At 38.6% G+C, this 27,991-nt stretch overlaps 4 protein-coding genes and 1 pseudogene across 5 annotated transcripts; 2 read left to right on the top strand and 3 right to left on the bottom strand.

Moving 5' to 3' along the window:
- The first annotated feature begins 244 nt into the window (after window positions 1-244).
- On the top strand, window positions 245-2,367 carry LOC133878166 (uncharacterized). The gene is made up of 2 exons (XM_062316675.1): window positions 245-373; window positions 530-2,367. Exon 2 carries the CDS (start codon window positions 619-621, stop codon window positions 2,272-2,274), a length of 1,656 nt encoding a protein of 551 aa, XP_062172659.1. The 5' UTR covers window positions 245-373; window positions 530-618; the 3' UTR covers window positions 2,275-2,367.
- Window positions 2,368-2,505: 138 nt separating this feature from the next.
- Window positions 2,506-6,672, bottom strand: LOC133878409 (pentatricopeptide repeat-containing protein At3g57430, chloroplastic-like; annotated as a pseudogene).
- Window positions 6,673-11,383: 4,711 nt separating this feature from the next.
- Window positions 11,384-13,411, top strand: LOC133877067 (uncharacterized). Its single transcript, XM_062315303.1, has 2 exons — window positions 11,384-11,448; window positions 11,602-13,411. Exon 2 carries the CDS (start codon window positions 11,667-11,669, stop codon window positions 13,062-13,064), a length of 1,398 nt encoding a protein of 465 aa, XP_062171287.1. The 5' UTR covers window positions 11,384-11,448; window positions 11,602-11,666; the 3' UTR covers window positions 13,065-13,411.
- A 2,174-nt stretch (window positions 13,412-15,585) lies between these two features.
- Window positions 15,586-18,783, bottom strand: LOC133878440 (pentatricopeptide repeat-containing protein At4g14170-like). Of its 2 annotated transcripts, XM_062316997.1 has the most exons (2): window positions 16,795-18,783; window positions 15,586-16,710 (listed from the first exon to the last, which is right to left on the bottom strand). In XM_062316997.1, exons 1-2 carry the CDS (start codon window positions 18,665-18,667, stop codon window positions 16,217-16,219), a joined length of 2,367 nt encoding a protein of 788 aa, XP_062172981.1. In that variant the 5' UTR covers window positions 18,668-18,783; the 3' UTR covers window positions 15,586-16,216. The 2 variants fall into 2 exon arrangements, with proteins under 2 accessions (XP_062172981.1, XP_062172980.1); XM_062316996.1 differs by having other exon boundaries at window positions 15,586-18,782.
- Window positions 18,784-20,390: 1,607 nt separating this feature from the next.
- On the bottom strand, window positions 20,391-27,692 carry LOC133878031 (uncharacterized). The gene is made up of 6 exons (XM_062316511.1): window positions 27,637-27,692; window positions 24,461-24,820; window positions 23,880-24,374; window positions 22,163-22,612; window positions 21,546-22,043; window positions 20,391-21,026 (listed from the first exon to the last, which is right to left on the bottom strand). The coding sequence occupies exons 2-6, from the start codon at window positions 24,809-24,811 to the stop codon at window positions 20,478-20,480; spliced, it is 2,343 nt and encodes a 780-aa protein (XP_062172495.1). The 5' UTR covers window positions 24,812-24,820; window positions 27,637-27,692; the 3' UTR covers window positions 20,391-20,477.
- Between the last annotated feature and the right edge of the window lie 299 nt (window positions 27,693-27,991).

Raw genomic sequence — 27,991 nt, forward strand, 5'->3', positions numbered from 1 at the left:
CTTTGATTAAATTGCATCGTTTTGAAGAATCCTTCTAATCTGAGTCATCAGCTGGCCGGCAGACAATTAGTTAACGTCAACGTTCGTGGATACTCTGAAATAACATGTGGACACCTAAACTTTCAATTTAGTAAGGGGTTTACGTGGCATGCTCTTAGCCTTGTGTGTCAAAATTGCTGTCCACGGCAATTTCTTATTTTGATCATTGTGAAGGATCACACACACAAGTCCCCCTCGCCCCTCAGTCATCTCCACCTTTCAAAGAACAAAAAAAAAATATATATCCCTCTGAGCTTTCTCTCAGTTTCTGTCTTTGGGGTTTTCATTGGGTGCCTCCGCTCGATCTACCGATCTTGTTTACAGTCAGTTTCAGGTGAGCCTCCTTTTTTGATCATTTCTCTCTTCTTTAGGAGTGCATGTTTTGTTTGATTAAAGCTCATGTACGTGTATATATACCTGTTAGGAGATTTAAAGTGAGAAGTCAGCGTACAAATCTCTCGTTCTAAAGCTTGCTGTTCTGTGCTTGCAGCGTTACTTTTTCGTTAATCACCTTTTTGTCGTGTGGCGGACTGTGTAAGAGACAGACACAGAGAGAGAGAGAGAGAGAGAGAGAGAGAGATGGAGATCCAACATTTTAGCCACGAGGAGCATCCACTGATGTTGGTGGAAGAGTTTGAAAATGATGGCGAGAATGAAGTTGTTTGCTCAGGGTGCGACAAATCAGTATCATGTGGTCCTGCTTACAACTGCTCTCAATGCAAATTCTTCCTTCACAAGTCATGCGCAGAGTTGCCCCCTGAGATACAACACCCTGTGCATCCAAACCACACCCTCCTTCTCCAAGCGCCAATATCAGATCGTAGATGTTGTGATGCCTGCGGTAGGGGTTGCAAAAGATGCTTCTCCTACAGGTGCCATAGTTGCAATTTCGACCTTGACATCGGATGTGTCTCGGCCAGTTTGCCAACTAAACCTGACGACGGTCACCAACATGAATTCGTTCCCATCTTTCAGCAGTTCCACTTCACTTGTGAATTATGTGGCGAGGATCGCAACAATGCTGCCCAGGTATGTCGCATTTGTCAACTCTTGGCTGACACTCTATGTGCTCTGAAGCCAAGTACCATCAAAATTACAGCAGATCCTGCTCACTTGCTCACTCTCATCTATTCACTTCGTAAAGTGATTAAGGAGCACAGCGATATATTCTGTAAGCTTTGCTATAAAAAACTCAATCCCAATTTTGCGGGTTATTATTGCCAAGAATGCGATTTCGTAGCCCACTTGAAATGCACACCTAAACATTTAGATATCGACTCAAGCATAGATCTTACTGAGGATATCGACTTTAAAGAGGATGAAGAACTAGAGGAGCTCCAACATTTCGATCATGATCATAAGTTAATCATCAGCCGCAACGAAGTCGAGGTTCATGATCATAAGCTTTGTGAAGGTTGTGTGCAATCAATTTCCGTCCCATTTTATAGTTGTGAGCAATGCGACTACTTGATCCATAGCACGTGTGCTCGACTACCCTTAAAGAAGCGACACCTAAGTCACCCACATCTGCTTACCCTCTCCGCAAGGGGACAGTACATTGATGGCATCGTATTTTGCTATGCTTGTCTTCGTTATAGCCATGGCTTCGCTTATACATGTCACGAATGTGACTACAGTCTTGACATCCAATGTTGTTCGATTCCAAAAACCTTTAAATATGAAGGTCACCAACACTCTCTCTTCTATGCTCTAAATTTAGATGAAAAGTGCAATGCCTGTGATAGGTTGAAACACAACAGTGGTGGATTTGTATGCACTAAATGCAATTTTGCCTTGGATTTAAAATGTGCAACACTCCCGCTCAAAGTTAAGTATGAATATCACCCACATTCCCTCTCATTCACTCACACTATTGCCAAAAACGATTCTAAAGAATATTATTGTCTAATTTGTGAAGAAGAAAGAAATCCAGACCATTGGTTCTATTATTGTGCAGAATGCAACTTTACTGCTCATTCTCAATGCATAGTTGGGTGGGATCCCTACATTAAGTATGGAAAAACATTTATAACGCATCTTCACCAACATCTTCTAACTTGGGTCAGGAAAACTAAGGTCTCTCCTCCATGTGATGCCTGCGGTATAACTTTTAATGGAGAACTGGCCCTAAACTGTACGCAGTGCAAATTCATCGTCCATTGGAAGCGAAAATGTAGAGAGAAAGTAGGAGTAAAAGAAGTTCTTAGTGCTGATGAGAAAAATATCTTTTTGTAATTAGTTGTACTAGCTAGCACATTTGTGTTTGTGCTAGAGAGAGTTCCTCATAATTGCATAATTTATTTCATCATATACTTTGATTGGATTAAATGCTTCTCTCTCTCTCTCTCTCTCTCTCTCTCTCTCTCTCTTTTATTTTTTTATTTTTTTTATTTTTTATTTTTATTTTTATTTTTTTGTGATATATGTTGCAAATTTGGTTATCCATAGAAGAGTAATATCGAAGACTGTTATTATCAAGTATGGAAGAACTTTCACATATGAACGTCACCAGTGAAGTTAGTGTCCACAATATTGGCCACTACGCAAAGGTAAAAATCTGTCCATTTATGAAACTTGTTCGTTTTGATCAGAGAAAATAAATTTGCAATATACTAACCTTTAGTTACCTCCACAAGTGTCCTCTAACTTGCATTCTGCTGTAATAGATGACAACCAACCCTGAAAGCGGAACATCCAAATAGGCAATCAAACGGAAGAAGAGATCAACTATCAAAAAGAAAAAAGTGAATTATCATTTTAGTCCAAACAATTACCATATAAAAGAAACATGAATTTGTATTCAAAGACAACATAAGATCCCACCCTGACAGAAACATTTCAAGAACTACATTTTTCTTAAGATGAGATGAATCTTTTTTCAAACGACATGTCATATGTAGTTGTTTGGAGTTAAATAATGGACAGGCCCTTGTCTGCTGAGAAGAACCATGAATGCTATCACTAGCATTATTATCGCTCAGTTCTTCAGCAGCCAATATCTTTGGCCGCAATTTCTACAAGCTTTCCAATGCTGAAAGTAAAACATGCATTGAGTTTTGCAAGGGTTCAGATCCTAACTCATCTAATTAACCTGCAATGGTATAAATATTAAAATGTGTTTGGAAGTAACCCAAAAAAAATTACTTACAAGCTTCAACAAAACTGTATACAGTGGCAACTATAGGCCTACCAGAATTTATCTTTAGCTTATGGGAGTACATTTCAGTATGATTTCAGAACAACAAAAAGCATATGTTCCATGATTGTAGACAAGATCCTTTTTCCAGAAAAACAGAGACCAAATCTGGCTTTGTTGCTATTGCACAAATCATTTTTATTTGTGACGTCCAAGAAACTGGATCGTGAGTTCACCTACATGTCTGACTTTCTGAGTAATTTTCACACTACACTACTATTGTAGCACAAAGACGTTATTCAATATAAATTTGATCTTTGAACACTTAAATGGACAGTAAGATGAAACTAATCTAAATGTACTCATTTCATCCATAATATTTTAACAACCTTCTTATATCTCTCTTATCCCACTCAAGTCCACTGTGAGAGAGAGTTTCAAGTCCGCACTGTTTCTTCCATGTTTTTAACTGGTTTTGATGTTTTTCTTTGCTAAGTGCAATTCAAACTCATAATTTGGAAACTGAAAGAGCAGCATGTATAAGCTGCAGCCTGGAAATTTTCTCAAGCTAAACTCAGCACCTTTTTATTTTTATTTTTTATGAACTACTCGCAACATAATTTTCTTAAGCATCAGTCACCTGTGTTGACGCTATGTTCTTCCCTTTTTCATTTGCATTGTCACTACAGAAGTAGAATGTCACTTCCATCCACAGCTTCACTATTAGCATCCATCTCCACGTTGAGGTGTTGAAGGTGAACCAGTCCAATTAGCTAAGAAATATGGTGAAGGTTATCTTAACTATCCAGACTAGTCTCTAAATGTAATTCCAAAGAGCCAATATTTACACCATATACCATCTTCTTAGGTGAACCCTCAAACTGAATCTAAAATGTAAAAACAAATTAACTGCATTCTGCAAGCCAAATATCTGAATCTAATCCCTCTATTCTCTCTCCAACTACAAAAGCATGCACCTGGTCACGAATCTGAACCCAACTATAACCAGGATTCTTCTTCACTCCCCTCGACTTCATCAGGTCCCTGACCCGGTTAGCCTCTTCCCATCTCCCTGCTTCTGCATACATGTTTGAAAGAAGAATGTAGTACCCACAGTGCTGAGGCTTCAACTTGAACAGATGCTCTGCTGCCCAACACCCCAACTCTACATTCCCATAGATTCGGCATGCCCCAAGCAAAGCTCCCCAGACATTGGCATCCGGCACAATAGGCAGGCCTTTAATAAGCTTAACTGCTTCTTCCATTAAGCCAGCCCGGCCAAGGAGATCAACCATACAAGCATAGTGCATTTGAGTTGGCTTAATAGTTTGAGTCTGCATCTCCTCAAAGTACTTATTTCCCTTCTCAACGAGCCCTCCATGACTACAAGCTGACAAAACTGCAATATACGAAATTGAATCATATTCTACACCACCATATTCCCTCATTGCTTCAAAAAGATTGATAGCAGTGTCCAACTCACCTAGCATTCCGTAACCCAAAATCATAGTATTCCAAGAGGCTACATCCTTTTTCTGAATCTGGTCAACGACCTTACTAGCTATATCAATTCGTCCACATTTGATATAGAAGTCCAATAGAGAATTTGCAATGAAGAGCTGAGCATGAATAAGCTTTCTCACTAATAATCAATGGATCTCTTTGCCTTGCTTGATTGCTGCTAGGTTTGCACAAGCTGATATAACACCCACAAAGGAAACAATATCATGCATCATACCTATAAGCCTCATTCCTGAAAACAAACGCAGCGATTCTGAGCAATCACTAGTCTGAGAATACCCCACAATTAGTATGTTGTACGATACTCCATCCCTAAGGGAGATGTTAAAGACATTTCGAGCAAGATTTAGGTACCCACATTTTGCATACATGTCTGTCAGAGCATTAGAAACAAATATATCATTGGCAGATCCCATTCGAATTGTCCTTGCATGGATTTCTTTTCCAGGACGAAGAGAACCCAGTCGTGCACAAGCTGGAAGAACATTTGTGAAGGTGACAGAATTGGGAGTTTGACCATGAGCTTGCATTTGTCCTATTAGTCCTATGGCGGCCAACTCAAGCCTGTTTTGAGCATAATTAGCAACCATGGCATTCCAAGATACAAAGCTCTTTTCACCCATCTTATAAAAACGTTGGACGCCTCAGTTGTATGGCCTGATTTTGCATACATATCGATCAATGAGTTGGCAATAAAAACATCACACTCAATACCCATCCTCATACTGAACCCATGAATCTCCTTTCCTGCTTTAAATTGTTCTAATTCAACCAACACAGGTAGCATACTAGAAATGGTGATAGAGTTCGGTTTAACCCTTGCATCGATCATCAACCTAAATATCTCCAAGGCATCAATATTATGCTTTGTAAAAGAAAGACTACTCATAATCGCATTCCAAGAAACCTCATTTCTCTCAACCATTTCACTGAAAACTTGCTCAGAAGCTTTTTCAGCCCCACATTTTCCATACGGATCAACCATAGTATTGTCAACATTCACGTGAAGATCCAGACCAACCTTCACAGCATAACAATGAAAACAACTCACCATGACCGTATCTTTAAGCCCGGTACAAACTGGCAACACACTAACAATGCTTACCAAATTTGGCCTGAACCCAGACCTCAAATGCATCTCTTTGAAAAGATAAAGTGCCTCCACATAACAAAAATTAACCGAAAGCACCCCAATTATCGTATTCCACGATATGACATCCCTTTCAGAAATTTCATCAAACACCCTCTTGGCATCTCCCAAATCCCCACAATTACCGTAAAACAACAAGAGGGTATTCCCAACAAAGAAATCCATGTCAAACCCGAGCTTAAACACAATACCATGAATCTCCATTCCCTTCAGGACCTCCAAAAAGTCCGAACACGCCTTGAGAACGAAAGGGAAGGTATGATCATCGGACCGAACACCGGTCCTAATCAGTATCATGTGGTCCTGCTTACAACTGCTCTCAATGCAAATTCTTCCTTCACAAGTCATGCGCAGAGTTACCCCCTGAGATACAACACCCTGTGCATCCAAACCACACCCTCCTTCTCCGAGCGTCAACGTCAGAGCTTGGATATTGTAATGCCTGCGGTAGGGGTTGCAAAAGATACTTCGTCTACACGTGCCATAGTTGCCATTTTGACCTTGACATCGAATGTGTCTCGGCCAGTTTGCCAACTAAACCTGACGACGGTCACCAACATGAATTCGTTCCCATCTTTCAGCAGTTCCATTTCACTTGTGAATTATGTGGCGAGGATCGCAACAATGGCGCCCAGGTATGTCGCATTTGTCAACTCTTGGCTGACACTCTATGTGCTCTGAAGCCAAGTACCATCAAAATTACAGCAGATCGTCACTTGCTCACTCTCATCTATTCACTTCGTAAAGTGATTAAGGAGCACGGCGACGTATTATGTAAGCTTTGCTATAAAAAGCTCAACCCCAATTATGCGGGTTATTATTGTCAAGAATGCGATTTCGTAGCCCACTTGAAATGCACACCTAGAGCTAGACAAACCATAGACTCAAGCAAAGATCTTATTGAGGATATCGACTTTGAAGAGAAAGAAGAACTAGAGGAGCTCCAACATTTCGATCATGAACATAAGTTAATCATCAGACGCAACAAAGTTGAGGTTCATGATCATAAGCTCTGTGAAGGTTGTGTGCAATCAATTTCCGTCCCATTTTATAGTTGTGAGCAATGCGACTACTTTCTCCATAGCACGTGTGCTCGACTACCCTTAAAGATGCGATACCTAGGTCACCCACATCTGCTTACCCTCTCTGCAATGGGAAATTACATTGATGACATCGTATTTTGCGATGCTTGTAGTCGTAATAGCCATGGCTTCGCTTATAAATGTCACGACTGTGACTACAGCCTTGACATCCGATGCTCTTCGATTCCAAAAACCTTTAAACATCAAGGTCACCAACACTCTCTTTTCCTTGCCGTAAGTTCTGTTGAAAGGTGCTATGCTTGTGATAAGTCGGTGGATTGCCTCGGTCCTGGTCAATTTGTATGCACTAAATGCAATTTTGCATTGGATTTTAAATGTGCAACACTCCCGCTCAAAGTTAAGTATGAATATCACCCACATCTCCTCTCATTTACTCACACTACTGCCGAAAACGATTCTGAAAAATATTATTGTTTAATTTGCGAAGAAAAAAGAAATCCAAACTATTGGTCGTATCACTGTATAGAATGCAACTTTGATGCTCATCCTCAATGCGTGGTTGGGTGCAATCCCTATATTAAGTATGGAAAAACATTTCTAACGCATCTTCACCAACATCCTCTAACTTTTGTCAAGAGAACTAAGGTCTCTCCTCCATGTGATGCCTGCGGTATAACTTTTAATGGAGAAGTGGTCCTAAACTGTACACAGTGCAAATTCTTCGTCCATTGGGAGACAGGATGTATAGATAAATTAGGAGTAAAATACGTTGCTGATTAGAAAAATATCTTTTTGTAATTAGTTGTACTATATAGCTAGCACATTTGTGTTTGCGCTAGATTGAGTTCCTCATAATTACATGATTTATTTCAGCATATACTTTGAATGGATTAAATGCTTGTTTCTCTCTCTCTCTCTCTCTTAATTATTTTTTTTTTGATATATGTTGTAAGTTTGGTTATCAATATATAGAGGAGTAATATGGAGGACTGTTATTATTAAGTATGGAAGAACTTTTACATATGAACGTCACCAGTGAAGTTAGTGTACGTCCACAATATTGGCTACTACGCAAAGGTAAAAATCTGTCCATTTATGAAACTTCTTCAATTCGTTGATTTTGATCAGAGAAAATAAATTTACAATATACTAAGTTCTAGGGACAGAGCCAGACATTTGGTTGGGAGGGAGCTAAACAAAAAATAAATTAAAATATGTGATTAAAGTATAAATACAAAATATACTGGGTGAGTTTTGTATCTCGTTCTCAAGTTTTCAACGCCTTCTTGAGTCTTTTCTATGCTTGGAAAAATAAATAAATAAATAAAATGCATCTTTTCTACAACACCTTTCTATTTTCTTTTTCTCAACTCTACACTACATCATGTACGACACAAACCAATATTTCATTTCATTCAACAGGTAATATCAGTCACAATATAGTGGAGTGATGCTTTTCACAGTGTGACTGAACGGCCCATTAACCCAAAATTTCTTCATTAAGCTTGGCCAACTCATGCAAAGATTAATATTCTCAAGATTTTTTTCAAAAAAAAAAAATAATAAATTATTCATCTTCCCAAGTTCCCAGCACTTAAGAACGAACCTCCAAAAAAATATGCCAAGAAATTTGCTCCTCTGTTTTCAGCCTGCACCCATACTTGAATTCATTTATATTTCTCTACAAATTATAAACCGTTTCACAAAGAACCAATCAATACAGATAAACTCTAGAAGGCTTATTCCTCCACATTTTAATAGCAAAAATGGGCCAAAATTTCTTACGGGTAGGGCCAAAAATTTTAATGAGTAGGGGCGAAATAGACTGAAAATCAAACTATACTTATTAATTGTTTATTTTTTTTTTCAAATGAACTTGGGGGGGGGGGGGGGGGGGGGGGGGCATGGGCCCTACCAGCCACCCCCCAACTCCATCCTGATACTAACCTTTAGTCTAACTTGCATTTTGCTGAAATAGAAGACAACCAACCATGAAAGTGGAACATCCAAATAGGCAATCAAACGGAAGAAGAAATCAACTATCAGAAAGAAAAGTGAATTATCATTTTAGTCCAAACAATTACCATATAAAAGAAACACGAGTTTGTATTCAAAGACAATAAATTATCCTCCAAGAGATAAATAGAACAAGAAAAATGCTATTCAACATTTTATCCATCCTCACCCACACAAGCATTTAAATAATTTGTAATAGTTGGACATTGTTGGAATCTTTTGTAAAAATATTGATGATTCAAATTGTAGGAATTCCATGTCATAAAAAATTTGAAAGTTTCTAAGAAAAAGTTTTTAATTCAATCTTTTTTCAATTGGCTGGAATCTTTAAGTTTGATTAGATGATGGCCGTATCAAGCAACATCCCACCCTGACAGACAAACAATATTTCAAGAACCACATTTTTCTTAAGATGAGATGAATCTTTTTTCAAACGACATGTCATAGTTGTTTGGAGTGAAATCATGGACAGGCACTTGTCTGCTGAGATGAAGCTTGAATGTTATCACTAGCATTATTATCGCTCAGTTCTTCAGCAGCCAATATCTTTTCACCGCAATTTCTGCAAGCTTTCCAATGTTGAAAGTAAAGCATGCATTGTGTTTTGCAAGGGTTCAGATCCTAACTCATCTAATTAACCTACAATGGTTATAAATATTAAAATGTGTTTGGAAGCAACCCAAGAAAAATTACTTACAAGCTTCAACAAAACAGAGATCAAATCTGGCTTGGTTGCTATTGCACAAATCGTATTATACGCCTAAAAATATTTTTATTTTTCTTGGCGTTTAACTCAAACACTCCTCGCGCCTCCCCGTCCTCACCCTCTTCCGCCGATGCTGCAGTGTTTTGGTTTCTTATTGTATTTATGTTGTTTATGGTTTTTTTTTTTTTTTTTTTTTTTTTCCCTTTTATTGTTGTTGGTTTTCCGGATTTTAGTCTTTGTTCCTATGTAGATGTCTCCCAATTGGATATCGGCAGTGCCTCTCCCTCAAGCTCAACAACTTCTTTCCGGCAATTGTTGCATCTTCCAAGCGTGGGTTTGGACATAGTTGAAGGACATTTCGAGGTTCGTGCCCCCTTTTACTTCTATTACCGCATCTTGCAGTTGTTGTGATTAGTCCTTATTTCCAAAGCATGCATCCATCCAGAAGACATCAAACGACTTATTTATATATGTCTTCGTTTCCTAGTTGTTAATCATATCATCTCACAAATTCAACGGAACTGGTTTCTTGGTTATCTCCCTTACCAGTTACCACTCCTACAAATGAAAAAGGAAGAAATAAAATAAAAAAGAGAATAATCCACAAAGGGTTGAGAGTAACAAACAGAGAAAGAAATGGCCAGCCAACAAATCCCATAACGGGACAGCCACTTAGAGTGCAGAGAAAGTAATTTTCATTGAGAGAGAGATACAGTGAATCTCAGAGATTGAATCATCTGGGATTTCTTTTATTTCAAGAAATTTTCTTGTTTCTCCAAGGTAAATATGGATATTTTATGGTGCATTTGATTATCAGTCATGAAGTTATCAAATTGATATATATCTTCATTTCCAGCTTCTTTGAAATGCTTTAAGTCAGCAAAAGTGCAGAAGTATGGTAAATAAGAGAATCAGAGAAATGGATAGAGATTGGAGCATGAGAGCATACCTAGTCCTTTCCTTTAGCTAACCTTATATAGATATAGTCTTGGTTTGATTGGATGCCTCAATTAGTGATTTATTTTGCTGACCAAGACTTTTATCACGTTGTAAGTTTACTTTAGAATTCACCTTCCTAATGAGTATCATTGTCTTTAGTGGAGTATTACAGGTTAGACATTCATTCCCTAACCATTTTTATACAACTAAGTTTTAAATTTATGATTGGATTTGCAGGACTCAATGTAAGTCTCATAAATACAATGATTGATTTAAAAATGAGATGCGTAAGCGATTCCTTTTTGGTAGGTGTTCTTTTCTTCTTTAGGAGGTAATTTGTTATTTCATAATTATAGAGATTTTAGCAACGTGTGTCTCAAGTCAAATGTTTGTTGGGCTCGCGGTCCCTAATTGGCCCTACAATCATGCTTGGGCTGTTTGGATATTAGGCCGACCGGTTATTGGCCTCCATTCAACTAGCCCCTATTTTCTTGGGTTATTTGTGTAGGCAGACAAGAATTAAGTTGAAAATAAGATAGTTGGCCTCCATTTCAATAGTCCTCCATTTTTTTGAGCTAATTGCGTAAGCCAACAAAAATTAAGTTGAAGGTTTGATCACGGGCTTCCATTATATTGTCCTTGAGCAATTAATATTTGATTAACAGTTAATCCCTCTAATCTGATTCATCAGTGGACATCAACTGGCCGGCAGACTATTAACGTTGTCGTTTGTGTTTGTCCGCGTTCAAACCATTATTCAACGGACAATTATTGGTTCACCAAACCATTATTCAATGAACAATTATTGTTCCACTAAACCATTATTTAACGGACAATTATTGGGGTTTTCATTGGGTCCTCTTCTCGATCTACCGATCTCGGTTACATTCAGTTTCAGGTGAGCCTTCTGAAGATTCTTTTGTTCATTTCTCTCTTCTTTAGGAGTGTTTGTTTAATTAAAGCTCATTTGTATGTATACCTATTAGGAGATTTAAAGTGAGAAGTCAACGTACAAATCTCTGGTTCTAAAGCTCTTGTTCTGTGCTTGCAGCGTTACTTTTTTGTTGATCACCTATTTGTCGGGTGGCGGATTGTGTTAGAGACAGAGAGAGAGAGATGGAGGTCCAACATTTTAGCCACGAGGAGCATCCATTGATGCTGGTGGAAGAGTTAGAAAATGATGGCGAGAATGAAGTTGTTTGCTCAGGGTGCGAGAAATCAGTATCTTGTGGTCCTGCTTACAAGTGCTCTCAATGCAAATTCTTCCTTCACAAGTCATGCGCAGAGTTACCCCCTGAGATACAACACCCTGTGCATCCAAACCACACCCTCCTCCTTCAAGCGCCAGTGTCAGATGATAGATATTGTGATGCCTGCGGTAGGCGTTTCAAAAGTTGCTTCTCCTACAGGTGCCATAGTTGCAATTTCGACCTTGACATCGAATGTGTCTCGGCCAGTTTGCCAACTAAACCTGACGACGGTCACCAACATGAATTCGTTCCCATCTTTCAGCAGTTCCACTTCACTTGTGAATTATGTGGTGAGGATCGCAACATTATTGGCGCCCAGGTATGCCGCATTTGTCAACTCTTGGCTGACAGTCTATGTGCTCTGAAGCCAAGTACCATCAAAATTACAGCAGATCGTCACTTGCTCACTCTCATCTATTCACTTGGTAAAGTGATTAAGGAGCACGACAATGTATTCTGTAAGCTTTGCTATAAAAAGCTCGACCCCAATTATGCGGGTTATTATTGCCAAGAATGCGATTTCGTAGCCCACTTGGGATGCGCCCTTAGACCTAGACAGACCATAGACTCAAGCATAGATCTCATTGAGGATGGTATCGACTTTGAAGAGAAAGAAGAACTAGAGGAGCTCCAACATTTCGATCATGAACATAAGTTAATCATCAGCCGCAACGAAGTCGAGGTTCATGATCATAAGCTCTGTGAAGGTTGTATCCAATCAATTTCCGCCCCATTTTATAGTTGTGAGCAATGCGACTACTTTCTCCATAGCAAGTGTGCTCGACTACCCTTAAAGAAGCGATACCTAAGTCACCCACATCTGCTTACCCTCTCCGCAAGGGGAGAGCACATTGTTGATGATCACATCGTATTTTGCAATGCTTGTAATCAACATAGCCATGGCTTCTCTTATAAATGTCACAACTGTGACTACAGCCTTGACATCCGATGCTCTTCGATTCCAAAAACCTTTAAACATGAAGGTCACCAACACTCTCTTTTCCTTGCCGTAAGTTCTGTTGAAAGGTGCAATGCTTGTGACAAGTCGGTGAGTTGGCTCAGTCCTGGTCTATTTGTATGCACTAAATGCAATTTTGCATTGGATTTTAAATGTGCAACACTCCCGCTCAAAGCTAAGTATGAATATCACCCGCATCTCCTCTCATTCACTCACACTATTGCCAAAAATGATTCTGAAGAATATTATTGTCTAATTTGTGAAGAAGAAAGAAATTCAGACCATTGGTTCTATTACTGTGCATAATGTAACTTTACTGCTCATGCTCGATGCATAGTTGGGCGGCATCCCTACATTAAGTATGGAAAAACATATATAGAGCAGCTTCACCGACATCCTCTAACTTTCGTCCTGAGAACTAAGGTCTCTCCTCCCTGTGATGGCTGCGGTGAAACTTTTGATGGAAATGTGGCCCTAAACTGTACACAGTGCAAATTCTTCATCTATTGGGCGACGGAATGTATGGATAAATTACGAGTAAAATACGTTCTTAGTGCTGATTAGTTGTACTAGCTAGCACATTTGTGTTTGCGCTAGAGAGAGTTCCTCATAATTGCATAATTTATTTCATCATATACTTTGATCGGATTAAATGCCTATCTCTCTCTCTCTCACTCTTTTTTTTTTTGATATATGTTAAGTTTGGTTATCAATAGAGGAGTAATATGGAAGACTGTTATTATTAAGTATGGAAGAACTTTTACATATGAACGTCACCGGCCAGTGAAGTTAGTGTACGTCCACAATATTGGCCACTACGCAAAGGTAAAAGTCTGTCCATTTATGAAACTTCATCGTTAATTTTGATCAGATAAAATAAATTTACAATACACTAAGTTGCAAGGACAGAGCCAGGCATTTGGCTAGGAGGCGGCCAAACATAAAATAAATTAAAATATGTGATTAAAGTATAAATACAAAATATATTGAGTGAGTTTGGTATCTCTTCATCTTCAAATTTTCAACGCCTTCTTAAGTCTTTTTTGTGCTTGGAAAAGAAAAATAAAAAATAAAACCCATCTTTTAATTTCTACAACACCTTTCTTCTTTCTTTTTCTCAACTCTGCACTACATCATCTACAACACAAACCAATATTTTCTTTCATTCAACAAGTAATATCAGTCACAATATGGTGGAGTGGTGCTTTTCACTGTGTGACTGAACCGTCTATTAATCCATAATTTCTTCATTAAGCTTGGCCAACTCCTGCAAAGACCAATATTCTCAAGATTTTTTTTATTTTTTTATTTTTTTATTTTTTTATTTTTTTTAATCTTCATCTTCCCAAGTTCTCAGCACTCAAGAACGAACCTCCAAAAAAATATGTTGAAAAATTTGCTCCTCTGTTTTCGGCCTGCACCCTTACTTGAATTCATTTATATTTCTCCACAAATTATAGACCGTTTCACAAAGAACCAATCAACACAGATAAACTTTAAAATGCTTATTCCACCACATTTTTAACAGCAAAAATGGGCCAAAATTTCTAATGGGCAAGGCCAAAAATTTTAATGAATAGGAGCCTAATAGACTGAAAATCAAACTATACTTGATATTTTTTTTTTTCAAATGAATTGGGAGGGGGGCCATGCCCCTACCGGCAACCCCCCAAGCTCCGTTTTAGTCCAAACAATTACCATATAAAAGAAACACAAGTTTGTATTCAAAGACAACAAATTATCCTCCAAGAGATAAATAGAACAAGAAAAATGCTATTCAACATTTTATCTATCCTCACCTACACAAGCATTTAAATAATTTGTAATGAGAAATGCTTGGTTGTACACTCTTATCCCACTCCTATCCCACCCTTGTCTACGTGGACCAATAATGTTGTTAAAAAAATAGGGTCCCACTATACTCTCTCTACTATCTCTCACATTATTGGTCCAAGTACACAAGGGTGGGATAAGAGTGGGATGAGAGTGTACAACCAAGCATTTCTCATTTGTAATAGTTGGACATTGTTGGAATCTTTTGTAACAATATTGATGATTCAAATTGTAGGAATTCCATGTCATAAAAAATTTGAATGTTTCTAAGAAAAAGTTTTTAATTCATTCTTTTTTCAATTGGCAGGAATTTTTAAGTTTGATTAGATGATGGCGGTATCAAGTAACATCCCATGCACCCTGACAGACAAACAATATTTCAAGAATTGAACCACATTTTTCTTAAGATGAGATGAATCTTTTTTCAAACGACATGTCATAGTTGTTTGGAGTGAAATCATGGACAGGCCCTTGTCTGCTGAGATGAAGCTTGAATGTTATCACTAGCATATTATCGCTCAGTTCTTCAGCAGCCAATATCTTTTCACCGCAATTTCTGCAAGCTTTCCAATGTTGAAAGGAAAGCATGCATTGTGTTTTGCAAGGGTTCACATACTAACTCATCTAACTAACCTGCAATGGTCATAAATATTAAAATGTGTTTGGAAGCAACCCGAGAAAAATTACTTACAAGCTTCAACAAAACAGAGATCAAATCTGGCTTTGCTGCTATTGCACAAATCACTATGAACATATACAGTGGCAGTTATAGGCCTCCCAGAATTTATCTTTAGCTTATAGGAGTACATTTCAGTATTAATTCAGAACAACAAAAATCATATGTTCCATGTTTGTAGACAAGATCCTTTTTCCAGCAAAACAGAGATCAAATCTGGCTTTGTTGCTATTGCACAAATCATTTTTATTTGTGATGTCCAAGAAACTGGATCGTGAGTTCACCTACATGTCTGAGTAATTGCACACTACACTACTATTATAGCACATAGACGTTATTCAATATAAAATTTTCTTTGAACACTTAAATTGACCGTAAGATGAAACTAAGCTAAATGTACTCATTTCATCCATAATACTTTAACAACCTTCTTATATCTCTCTTATCCCACTCAAGTCCACTATGAGAGAGAGTTTCAAGTCCGCACTGTTTCTTCCATGTTTTTAACAGGTTTTGATGTTTTTCTTTGCCAAGTCCAATTCAAACTCATAATTTAGAAACTGTAAGAGCAGCATGTATAAGCTGCAGCCTGGAAATTTTCTAAAGCTAAACTCAGCACAAACTTTTTATTTTTTATTTTTTTATGAACAACAAGTCGCAGCATAATTTTCTTAAGCATCAGTCACCTGTTGACGCTATGTTCTTCTCTTTTTCATTTGCATTGTCACTTCAGAAGTAGAATGTCACTTCCATCCACAGCTTCACTATTAGCATCCATCTCCACATTGAAGTGTTGAAGGTGAACCAGTCCAATTAGCTAAGAAATATGGTGATGGTTATCTTAACTATCCGGACTTGTCTCTCGATGTCATTCCAAAGAGCCAATATTTACACCATATACCATCTTCTTAGGTGAACCCTCAAACTGAATCTAAAATGTAAAAACAAATTAACTGCATTCTGCAAGCCAAATATCTGAATCTAATCCCTCTATTCTCTCTCCAACTACAAAAGCATGCACCTGGTCACGAATCTGAACCCAACTATAGCCAGGATTCTTCTTCACTCCCCTCAACTTCATCAGGTCCCTGACCCTGTTTGCATCTTCCCATCTCCCGGCTTCTGCATACATGTTTGAAAGAAGAATGTAGTACCCACAGTGCTGAGGCTTCAACTTGAACAGATGCTCTGCTGCCCAACACCCCAACTCTACTTTCCCATAGATTCGGCATGCCCCAAGCAAAGCCCCCCAGACATTGGCATCCGGCACAATAGGCAGGCCTTTAATAAGATCAACTGCTTCTTCCATTAAGCCAGCCCGGCCAAGGAGATCAACCATACAAGCATAGTGCATTTGCGTTGGCTTAATATTTTGAGTCTGCATCTCCTCAAAGTACTTATTTCCCTTCTCAACGAGCCCTCCATGACTACAAGCTGACAAAACTGCAATATACGAAATTGAATCATATTCTACACCACCATATTCCCTCATTGCTTCAAAAAGATTGATAGCAGTGTCCAACTCACCTAGCATTCCGTAACCCAAAATCATAGTATTCCAAGAGGCTACATCTTTTTTCTGAATCTGGTCAAAGACCTTACTAGCTATATCAATTCGTCCACATTTGATATAGAAGTCCAACAGAGAGTTTGCAATGAAGAGCTGAGCATGAATAAGCTTTCTCACTAATAATCCATGGATCTCTTTGCCTTGCTTCATTGCTGCTAGGTTTGCACAAGCTGATATAACACCCACAAAGGAAACAATATCATGCATCATACCTGTAAGCCTCATTTCTGAAAACAAACGCAGCGATTCTGAGCAATCACTAGTCTGAGAATACCCCACAATTAGTATGTTGTAAGATACTCCATCCCTAAGGGAGATGTTAAAGACATTTCGAGCAAGATTTAGGTACCCACATTTTGCATACATGTCTGTCAGAGCATTAGAAACAAATATATCATTGGCAGATCCCATTCGAATTGTCCTTGCATGGATTTCTTTTCCAGGACGAAGAGAACCCAGTCGTGCACAAGCTGGAAGAACATTTGTGAAGGTGACAGAGTTGGGAGTTCGACCATGAGCTTGCATTTGTCCTATTAGTCCTATGGCGGCCAACTCAAGCCTGTTTTGAGCATAATTAGCAACCATGGCATTCCAAGATACAACATTCTTTTCACCCATCTTATAAAACACATTAGACGCCTCAGTTGTATGGCCTGATTTTGCATACATATCGATCAGTGAGTTGGCAATAAAAACATCACACTCAATACCGATCCTCATACTGAACCCATGAATCTCCTTTCCTCCTTTAAATTGTTCTAATTCAACCAACACGGGTAGCATACTAGAAATGGTGATAGAGTTCGGTTTAACTCCTGCATCGATCATCAACCTAAATATCTCCAAGGCGTCAATATTATGCTTTGTAAAAGAAAGACTACTGATAATCGCATTCCAAGAAACCTCATTTCTCTCAACCATTTCACTGAAAACTTGCTCAGAAGCTTTTTTAGCCCCACATTTTCCATACGCATCAACCAGAGTATTGTTAACATTCACGTGACGATCCAGACCAACCTTCACAACATAACAATGAATACAACTCACCATGACCGCATCTTCAAGCCCGGTACAAACCGGCAACACACTAACAACACTTACCAAATTTGGCCTGAACCCAGACCTAAAATTCATCTCTTTGAAAAGATCAAGTGCCTCCACATAACAAAAATTAACCGAAAGCACCCCAATTATCGTATTCCACGATATGACATCCCTTTCAGACATTTCATCAAACGCCTTCTTGGCATCTCCCAAATCTCCACAATTACCGTAAAACAACAAGAGGGTATTCCCAACAAAGACATCCATGTCAAACCCGAGCTTAAACACAATCCCATGAATCTCCATTCCCTTCCGGACCTCCAAAAAGTCCGAACACGCCTTGAGAACAAAAGGGAAGGTATGATCATCGGGCCGAACACCGGTCCTAACCATTCTATTATAAGGCTCGAACCCATCATACACTTTAGCAATTGAGTTAGCCCGAATAAGGGTGTTCCACAGGAAGGCAGTGCGGCAATGCTCAACGGTCTGTTCGAATAGACAGCGAGAGGTAGTGGGGTCTCCGAAAGTGGAGTAGCTGAGCATGAGGGAGGCACAGAGAGAGACACTGTTGGGAAGCCAGGCGTTGAGAAGCGCAGAGGCGTGGGCTTGCTTGGTTTGGTGAAGAGATCGGGCGTTGGAGCAGAGAGTAAGGAGATTCGAGTGGGAGTGAGTACATGTTGCGGTGTCAGTACAGAGAGAGACAATGTGGGTTTGGGTTTGTTTAGATTTGCATGAGAATGTTGAGACTAGAGAGAGAGTTTTGCGTGCCTGGTGGTGGGACATAGAAGAATGGAGACAAGGTTCTGGCGTTCTGAAAATCGGCGTTAGTAATATGCGTGTGTTTATGGTAGTCACATACGGGCAATGGTATTGAAAGGAAACTCGAAAAATACTTGTGTGAGATAGAACTGGAGAGGAGCTTTGGTTATGGGACCTAAACTTTTTTTTCTTTTTCTTTTTTTCTTTTTATTCAAAGATCCCTTTCAAAACATATATAAAAGAGATCAAACGGTCTAATGTTAATGGTTATAAAGATTCCTTAATAAATTAAATCAGAGACACAAGGGGTAGAGTTTCATCTATCCAGATAAAGTCAGACTCAAACCATTACTGACCATAGTTACGACAAAATAACCTAGACAACAGAAGATGCATTTACATTAACATGAGCATCTGCTTGATCTAGGAGAGGACACACATTCTGAGCTATAAAATAGTTTTTACAGACCAAGTTTAATCTAAAAAAACAAACCAGGCTGCATAAGAACACTAAAAAAACACAAAAAAAAAAAAAAAAAAAAAATCAACAACACTAGCCGGCGGCTCATCGGACACCTGCTGTTGCGTGATGACTGCGCACTGCCGAAGCAAGACAAACGAACAATGATAACGCCAGAAGCTCGACGGGAGGCCGGAATCAGCTGTGGGAGGCGGAGGAGGACCCGCATGCGCGACTCTACACTGAGCACTCGTCGGTACGTGTGGGACATGCGCCCGCGCGTAAGATTTACTCGCGAGCGCGTGTAATGCACGCAACAATACAAATCTGCCGGATTTGGAAGTTCGTGGCGGCATAACAGAATGTAGGGGGCTCGGATCACAGTGGGATTGTGCTTGTGGCGAAAAAACCTCCTGAAGTGGACAGATCTGTGTTTGAAAAACTCAACATCCAGAAACTTCTGTAGATATTGAATCTGGGGTAGGAGCGCCTTGCAGAATCTGAAAACCGAAACTTCCAAGGAGGGAGGAGGCCAGGAAGGTGTTGAACGGGATATTTGCTCGAAGGTGATGGATAGAAATCTACTTCTCCATTCCAGAATAGGACGAGAAAATACTACATTGTCCTCTAAGGTCTGACAAGTGCCCTAGAAAGAAAACACCCTATTCAATTCTAACAACCAATACCCAAAACACCATGGGAGGAGGAAAGCATGCTTCCCTCCTCCACAACACACGAGCCTTTGTCTTGCTCTCTGCACTGTGATAGTTTTTGTCGCTCTGTGGTAGTTTTCTTTTTGATAACTGCAACAAAGCGTCAAACTCCGAGATCTCACTCCTAAATACAAAATAAATAAATAAATAAAAAATATATGACCTAAACATTGAGTAATGTTACTCTTTTTATTTATTTATCACAGTATTTTTATATTTCCAGACATGATGTATTTTAAGTGATTAGTTACTTAAAAAAATAAAAATAAAGTACGTAAAATATGACACATCAACCGGTATGAAATGAATGTGACTGTTTCACGCAACTTTTACCTGGAAGTCTATTGGTGAAAAAAAAAAAAAAAAAAACAAATCTAATTCCCCAAAGAACGTGTACATGCTTAACCCAAAATACATGAATATATTGAAAACATGCCCATGCTTCAACAATAATCTGACCTTGCGTGTCCACCTATGGTGGGAGAAGGAGGGAATATAAAACAGCAGGGAAAAAATGAATATTTTATGCTAATCAAGAAAACTCACTAGTTCAATTCATATCAAACACCACTGGTAAACCAATAAAGAAGAAAAATGAATATTTTATTCATATTCAATCCATTCACAAAAAGAGCACAAAAAACAGGGTACTCTAATGACCCTAACCACGCAAACGTTTTAACACCCACTTTCTTCTCAATCTCTCATTTAATTTCATGAACATCATCGCCCTCCGTTCGTCAAAAGAAAGATATTCACATGCCTCAATGATAAGATCATCATCAAAGCCAGGAATGGCCTGCACCATTTCAAATAGCTCATCCAAGCACACACTCTTATTATTTTCCGTCAATGCATCGGCTATCCTACCAATATCTGCAGCCATGGCACTCATCATTTCTAACATGATATCACTTGACCATCTCCTCTTCAATGGTTGTTTGGAATGTGAGGATGAAGAAGGCCTAGCCCTTGTCTGCTGAGATGAACCTTGCATGCCATCACTAGCATTATCATGCCACATTTCTTCATTAGCAAACATCCCTACGGGAGTTTCAACATCGTCTTCCTCGTTGATAGGAGGATTGCTGTCATGTTTGGCACCAGCTTCAGACAAATGTCCACCAGGCTGCTCATTGCCAATGATCATCCGTAACTCATCCCAATTCTCAATAGACCTGGCTCGCAATTGCCTTGCATCCGGATGTCTCTGAAATGAATACATGTTAATTAAGAAAGGGAAAATATTTTTGCACAACACAAGACACATGAGTGGAACCCACCACATGGGTCCCACCTCATGTGTCTTGTGTTGTGCACCAATCACAACTTAGAAAGAAATGGAAAAGAGAATACAAAATCTATGAAGTGTTTGGTTGCAAGTGGGGAAAAGAAGGTTCCACTTTTTCCTTTACTTATTTTCAAAAAGGGATAGCAAAAAAAGAAAAAGTAAACGTATGAATATATTATTAAAAAAAACACACACACACACAAAATAGGGTCATCCTACAATAGTTGACATGATGCATTTCCAGAGAAGAGCCTTTACATCCAAAACATTTTATCAGTGGTGTCCTAGAGACTGGAAAATGAACTTGTCATGATCTTCAGAAGTTGCACAAACAAGCTACAGTGGTGGAACATAACATAAATGATCGAAAAAAGAAAAAAAAGAAAAAAAGAAAAGCATCAGAAACATTGAGTCAATTTGAAGGAACAAATTAAGTACCTCGATATATTCATTCCAATCAGAGTCATTTGCGGCAACCATCTTATATCTCTCATCCCACTCAAACCCACAATGAGAGAGGAGTTCCGCCACAAGTCCATACTGTTTCTTCCATGTCTTCAACCGGTTTCTTATGTTTTCCTTTGTCAAGTCCAACCCAAACTTGTCATTTAAAACTGTAAGAGCAGCTGTGTAAGCTATAGGCTTAAAATTTTTCTCAAGCTTATTTCCCAGCATCACTTGCTCGACCAGCAACTGTGTTAAGCATCGATCCATCTCGTCTGTCCAAGATACGTACTTCCCTCTGTCATTTGCATTATCACTTTGATTGTAGTATGTTTCCTCAGCAACTACAGCTTCATTCTGAGCAACCAAATCCAAATTATCCTCTCCTATATTTAGGGAGATTTCAGGTGGATCAATGCAACCAATGATAACACACAACTCCTCGTAGTTTTTGATGACTCGTCCTTGAATTATCCTAGCATCAGGGTTTATCTGTCAAAAAAGGGGGCAAAAATAAAATACTCCCCCCTGTAAGCATCATGATGAAAAGATCAACACGAAACTTTCTTTAGGAAATACTATTACAACAAATCTGTCAAGTGTGTTAGTACCTTGATATATTTATTCCATGCAGAGTCATCTGCAATTACCATCTTCTGTCTTTCATCCCATTCAAAGTCGCTCTGATCCAAGACTTCTTGCAGAATGTCATACTGTTTCTTCCATGTTTTCAGACGGTTCCTGACGTGGTCCTTTGTCAAATCAAGATGAAATCTTTTGTTTATAGCCAATACTGCTGCTTCATATGCAGCAGGTTTGAATTTGTTATCTAATTTATTTTTGTTTCCGAGTATTATTTGCTCAACAAGAACTTTGCCAAGGCAGCAGTCCATTTCATTTGTCCACCTCGTGCTCTTCCCTTGATCTTTTGCCTTCCCACCACATTGAATAGGGGAAGCATTAATAGCCTCTGCAGCCTCATTATAATTGCCAAAGATAATGCACAACTGATCGTAGTTCTGAAGAAATTTATTGCGGAAACTCCTGGCATCAGGATGAATCTGTAGGGTAGTTAGAGGACTTAGCAAGATGATATGGTCATAGTTATGCACTAAAACAGGAGGGGAAGAATCTAATTTGAATGCAACATAGTACATACTTGAAATTTATTCAGGGAAAAGAGAGTGACCATCATGAATCCTAGCTAAATTCACATCTGATCTTCAACCGTAGAAAGAGACTTGCTACTTCAGCAAAATCAGATTCAAACTTGGATTTCAAAAACTTGAATCTTTATCATGTCCTGTTACTTCTGTATGTAGGTTAAATTGCCTAAAGGCTTTCACTATGGTCTGATTGGGTTGTCTCCTTCCCATTTTGAAATACTTCATCAAAGTGGCACGATGGTTATTTTATTCTACAGCCATTCAAATTATATGACTTCCTATGAGTGTGGGAGGGCCGACTATGTTCAAATCGAATGTCAACTAGGTTATGACAGATGGGTGTCACAGATATAAGACTCACCTCTTTTTTTGTTTTTTTCTTTTTCTTTTTTGGCTGTTCAAAGTATAGAATACTTTTATAGACCTTTTATATTGATACCGCATAATCAAGAAATTGAGTTGAAAGGGAATAAGGTTATACTGTTTATGACTGCATAAGTTATAAGTAGTTAGAATGAATTGTATGATAAATTTGAAGTTAGAAGGTGATGAGATACTTTTAAATTTCTTTCTTCTCTTTGTGGCTTCACGCCTTCACATCCTTTATTTCTCACAGTATTCAAAAAGCAACTAAATGCAAGACCAGTTTTCTTTTGCATTAGAAATTGATTATATTGCAAAGAAATGTATATGTTTTCTTTCAAGCATGTCTGAAATGAATTAAACATTTATGCACTTAAAGTTATGTCTTTTCCACATGGATGAGTTTCTTGACATAGTACGCTTGTTTCGCCTCTTTTCCATAATTCTTCATATGTTGCTAGCATCCCTTCAATTGTTTAATAAACAACGAACGGAAAGGGGTTTTCCTTGTGCAGATCCTATTTCAATGAGTTGATGAGTCGATCCACCTACACATCTTGCTTTTAATTAATGCTTTGTTTGGTTTTTCCTTCTAAGAAAAAAAATTAATAAGTTGAAATATGTCATTTGATACACAATTGTTTGCTGCAATATAATAATAATTCAAAAACATTATATCCACGAAAGTAAATGTTGCTGCCTACTACAAAATGAGATTTGAACAAATCAATCTGGATATGTTTCTTAAAAGGTCCTACAGATATCATAATTAGAAGTGTTTTATCAAAATTAGGCATACCTTGACATAGTCATCCCACACTGAATCATTTGCAACAATCATCTTCCGCATTTCATCCCATTTGAAATCAGGATTAGAAAGGAGTTCCTTTAAGATCCCATACTGTTTCTTCCAAGTTCTAAGGCGATTCCTAATGTGTTCTTTTGACAAATTAGGCCCAAATTTTTCATTTAAAGCCAAAACAGCCCTGTCATATGCCTCGCGCTGTAGAATATTGTCTATTTTATACCCCTTTCTCACTTGCTCCACAAGAATCTTACCAAGGCAACGATCCATTTCTTCTGTCCACCTTAAGTTTTTTGTATGCCTGTCATCACTCTGAATCTCAGACACAATGCCTGCATCCACACCCTCCTTGCTGACTGTCAAGTCTTCATCAATTTCAGCATCATTATCAGAACAGCTTTCTACTGATTGATCATTGCCCAAGATAATGCACAACTCATCATAATTTTCAATGAACTTTGATCGGAAAATCCTGGCATCAGGGTGTGCCTGCAGGTAAAGTAAGATCAATTAATAAGAACTTAGTATCACCCTGCTCGAGTGCATAATTATTGCATCAGAGTGAATGAATGCACCTGGATGTAGGCATTCCATACAGAATTATCTGCAATAACCATCTTTCGTGTCTCGTCCCACTTAAATCCTTTATGACCAAGGAGCTCCTTTAAAATCCCAAACTGCTTCTTCCACGTTTTTAGCCGATTTCGAATATGTTCTTTTGTCAAAACAAGCCCAAAATTTTCATGTAAGGCTGTAAGTGCTGCTCTGTATGCTGCAGGCTTGAAAGTGCTATCTATCTTGTTTCCCTTTCTCACTTGCTCAACAAGTGTCTCTGTAAGACAGCGATCCATCTCACCCGTCCATGTCATGTATTTTACGTTATCTTTAGCATTGCAACTACGAGTCTGGTATACCTTACAATACATTCCTGATTCCTGAAAATTTTCAAACATGTAGCAAACCATGTTGACATGTTCTGTTTATTACATGTAAAAGATAAACAAACCTAGCAACAACTCCTGTGGCTAAGCCCTTAAAACACGGACATCCCTTGTGGTTTTTTTTTGTGATACTTGTACCCATGTGGTCAAACAAAGGAGGTAAAAGATATGCCTTTTAAAATGAGATTGAATTTAGAACAATATCCTCACTAACTCAGCAAGCAATCAAACATTTTAATTCTCTAGAGCAGAGAGAAAGAGAGAGAGAGAGAACTCAACCCACTTAACCTCCTTTTGCAACCCCCTGGTACCCCAGGGTGGGTGCACAGGGCTCTACAAATACATTAACAAACGCACCCTTTTCCACCAACACATCTTTTTCCCTCCAATACTCCACCCCTTCCATCTCAACAAAGTCCATATAGTTTCTCCCAAAAACTGTCAAGATCCTTAAAGATCACCCACTGAACTAAAGAAAGGAGAATAAAAAACCATAAGTAAAAAAAGTAAAGAAGAAATGGAGTTAACAATACCCAAACGCATAAATACTTGGAAAAAGATTGAGAGAGAGAGAGAGAGAGAAGAAACCTTATGGCACGTTTGGGTGTTCGATTTTTTGAAATCTGAATTCAACTATAATTTAGTGCGCGAATTCAGAAGCACATAAAGTTGAAAAAGATGTTTGGATAGTCTGATTTTCTGAGATAATATTAGAAAAAGTAAGATAAAATCTGATTTGTTTTTGAAAAACCCAAACATTGTAACAAATAGAATCAAGATTCTTCTTGTTCCCAAACATCTAGCCACCTTGAAAGTCTCCAATAAATTCCAATTCCAAGTATTCCCAATACAATTTCAATAAAACCCATTTTACCACATATCCCCAGTAGAAATCCGCAAATAGACAAAATTGGACCATACCCATTACATGATGTCGTCATGTTTCCTAACCCCTTCCCCTTTTTACCTCTTCTACAAGTGCCCCTGTATTGTTAATTATTATTTTTATTTATAATTTTTAAAAGCAAGGAAGGAGGGAAAATGAGACGGGGTTGGGTAATACAATGCCTAGGTTGACACAAATTGAGGCCATCAGCCACACCAATGGTTACACACCTTCACCCTCTCCAATACATTCTCAAGTGGCCATTGGCGTGCACTATCACCCACCACTATGCATAGCCAAACCATCACCGAGTTATGCAATTCCAAACCCACCGATGCCTTCCTTTTTTTCTTTTTTTGTGACTTCTGCACCTCAATGTTCATAAGATAAACACAAAAATAGACAGTATCCCCTTTCCATCCCTTACAATGGCAACTATGGATGAGATAGGATGGGTATTCACATTCAAAGGACCTCAGCAAGGTTATTTTTGTCAACTAGGAAACAGAAGCATCATGTGCATATCATATGGATAAAATACGGTGTGTTTTTAACTGCAAAAATGTGACAGAGACAGGCACAAGGGGTATAAGTATCACAAACTAAACCGCGATAGAGGATTGATGCTTTAAGGGCTAACCATAAGGAATGTAAGTATAATTTCCTCAATGCTTAATAATGTATTCCTGTATTTACAGATACAATTAAAGGAGTTAAAAATTGAAGAATATTTGCTAGAAACACTAAGAAGGACTTGGAAGTATGGATTTCGGGTGAGTAATCAACCCACCCAACCCCGAAGGATTCCAAGCAACAAGCAACAGGTTGACATCGGTAGGGATTTTTTCCTTCGAACAGGCCCCTGTGGTTTGGCAATACCAACCCCTCCCCCACCCCCACAGCTGACCCTACCCTTAACCCTTCCAATGACACAAGCAACTATGGCAGGTGTGTGTTGAAGGCAATAGGGTTGATGCTAGAAAAGAGGCAGTGCATGAGCCACATTGGGTGGCCGATCAATGAGGCAAGGCGGTCTAGGTTGGGGAACAGTCCAAAGATCTTGACAAGGGTTTGTAGTCTCTTGGACGTGAAGCAGATAATGAAGGCGCAAAAGAATTGCGTGGCAAACCACCTGAGGCTGAAGCAGTTGTTATAACAGGGCATAGTTTGTCAGGAGGAGTTGGCAGAGGTTTTGGGGTGTTTGACTCTGCTGTAGAAGTTGAATCCCAGGTGATTGGCCTAAGCCCAGCACAACCAACCAGCCAAGCTGCGGTTCACCTTCATAGGATGGTTGATTCAGGGTCGGTGGCCGGATTCCACCTACAAACCTATCGGTTTGGCCATACGGCTCCAGTTAATACCAATCCAAGGGTCATTGCTCACTTCCAGTACAAAGACCAACCCCAGAATCTTATCAAAGCTAAAAAGAAAGATGAAAATAAATTTCAGTATGACTGGACTCCTAGACCTGATGATGACAAGATAACATTTCACCTGTGCTTAATAGTTACAATTAAATCAATTTAATAACTTCAATCTCATGTAATTTCATCATCATCCATCACTTTATAGAAGACCTCATTGCAACTATGAAACATTGGCTAATACAAGACCAGCAAGGCTGATGCACGAAAGGGGGGACTTCTAGCACAAAAAGATAAACTTAGAGTTGAGAATTGAGAATTGAAAGCAATGGAAGTGATACCATTTTATTGGCAGCCAAAAGCAAACAAATATAACAAAATTGCTCAGCTATATGATGTTGAGTCTCTTTAAGGATCACCTTACCTAGAGCTACAAATGATACTTCTGTAACTCCTTTTTATTTCGAATTCGATTATAAAAAAAATAAATAACGAATCCATCGAAGTTAGCAATGAAGAGCGGAGATTGCAGTGAAAGACAAAAGGAGATCTCTGCTTACCTGCGATGGAGAAACCGAAACGGTGTTAGAAATTGCCGGCCGGTCTTCGTTCTCACGGTTGCCTTCTCATGGCAAATTTCCTGTTGTTTGGTTTTGGTTAAATACCTTCTTTCCACGTGGTTTAACAAATTTTTAAAAAAATAAAAAATTCACAAGAAACCAATCAAAAAAAAATGCCACGTGACGATATGCCTACTTAAAAAAAATAAAAATAAATAAAAATAAAAATAAAAATTCTCAAAACAATAAATAAATAAAAAAGGGTGGCCGAACCACCTCTTCCCAAATAGCAAAATGACCTTTAGGTTTGGCTCGGACACCCCGTTTGTCTTAAGGATGATTTCGACCACTCCCT

This window comes from Alnus glutinosa, chromosome 9 (assembly GCF_958979055.1).
Source record: "Alnus glutinosa chromosome 9, dhAlnGlut1.1, whole genome shotgun sequence".
NCBI classification, from domain to species: domain Eukaryota; kingdom Viridiplantae; phylum Streptophyta; class Magnoliopsida; order Fagales; family Betulaceae; genus Alnus; species Alnus glutinosa.

Bases quoted from the DNA above. Each gene is read 5' to 3' on its own strand.
- LOC133878166 (XM_062316675.1), top strand. From the start codon at position 619: ATGGAGATCCAACATTTTAGCCACGAGGAGCATCCACTGATGTTGGTG.
- LOC133877067 (XM_062315303.1), top strand. From the start codon at position 11,667: ATGGAGGTCCAACATTTTAGCCACGAGGAGCATCCATTGATGCTGGTG.
- LOC133878440 (XM_062316996.1), bottom strand. From the start codon at position 18,667: ATGTCCCACCACCAGGCACGCAAAACTCTCTCTCTAGTCTCAACATTC.
- LOC133878031 (XM_062316511.1), bottom strand. From the start codon at position 24,811: ATGTATTGTAAGGTATACCAGACTCGTAGTTGCAATGCTAAAGATAAC. The intron at 24,375-24,460 runs GTGCATTCATTC...CTTTACCTGCAG, and splicing joins TATGGAATGCCTACATCCAG to GCACACCCTGATGCCAGGAT. The intron at 22,044-22,162 runs GTACTAACACAC...CTTTTTTGACAG, and splicing joins CATGGAATAAATATATCAAG to ATAAACCCTGATGCTAGGAT.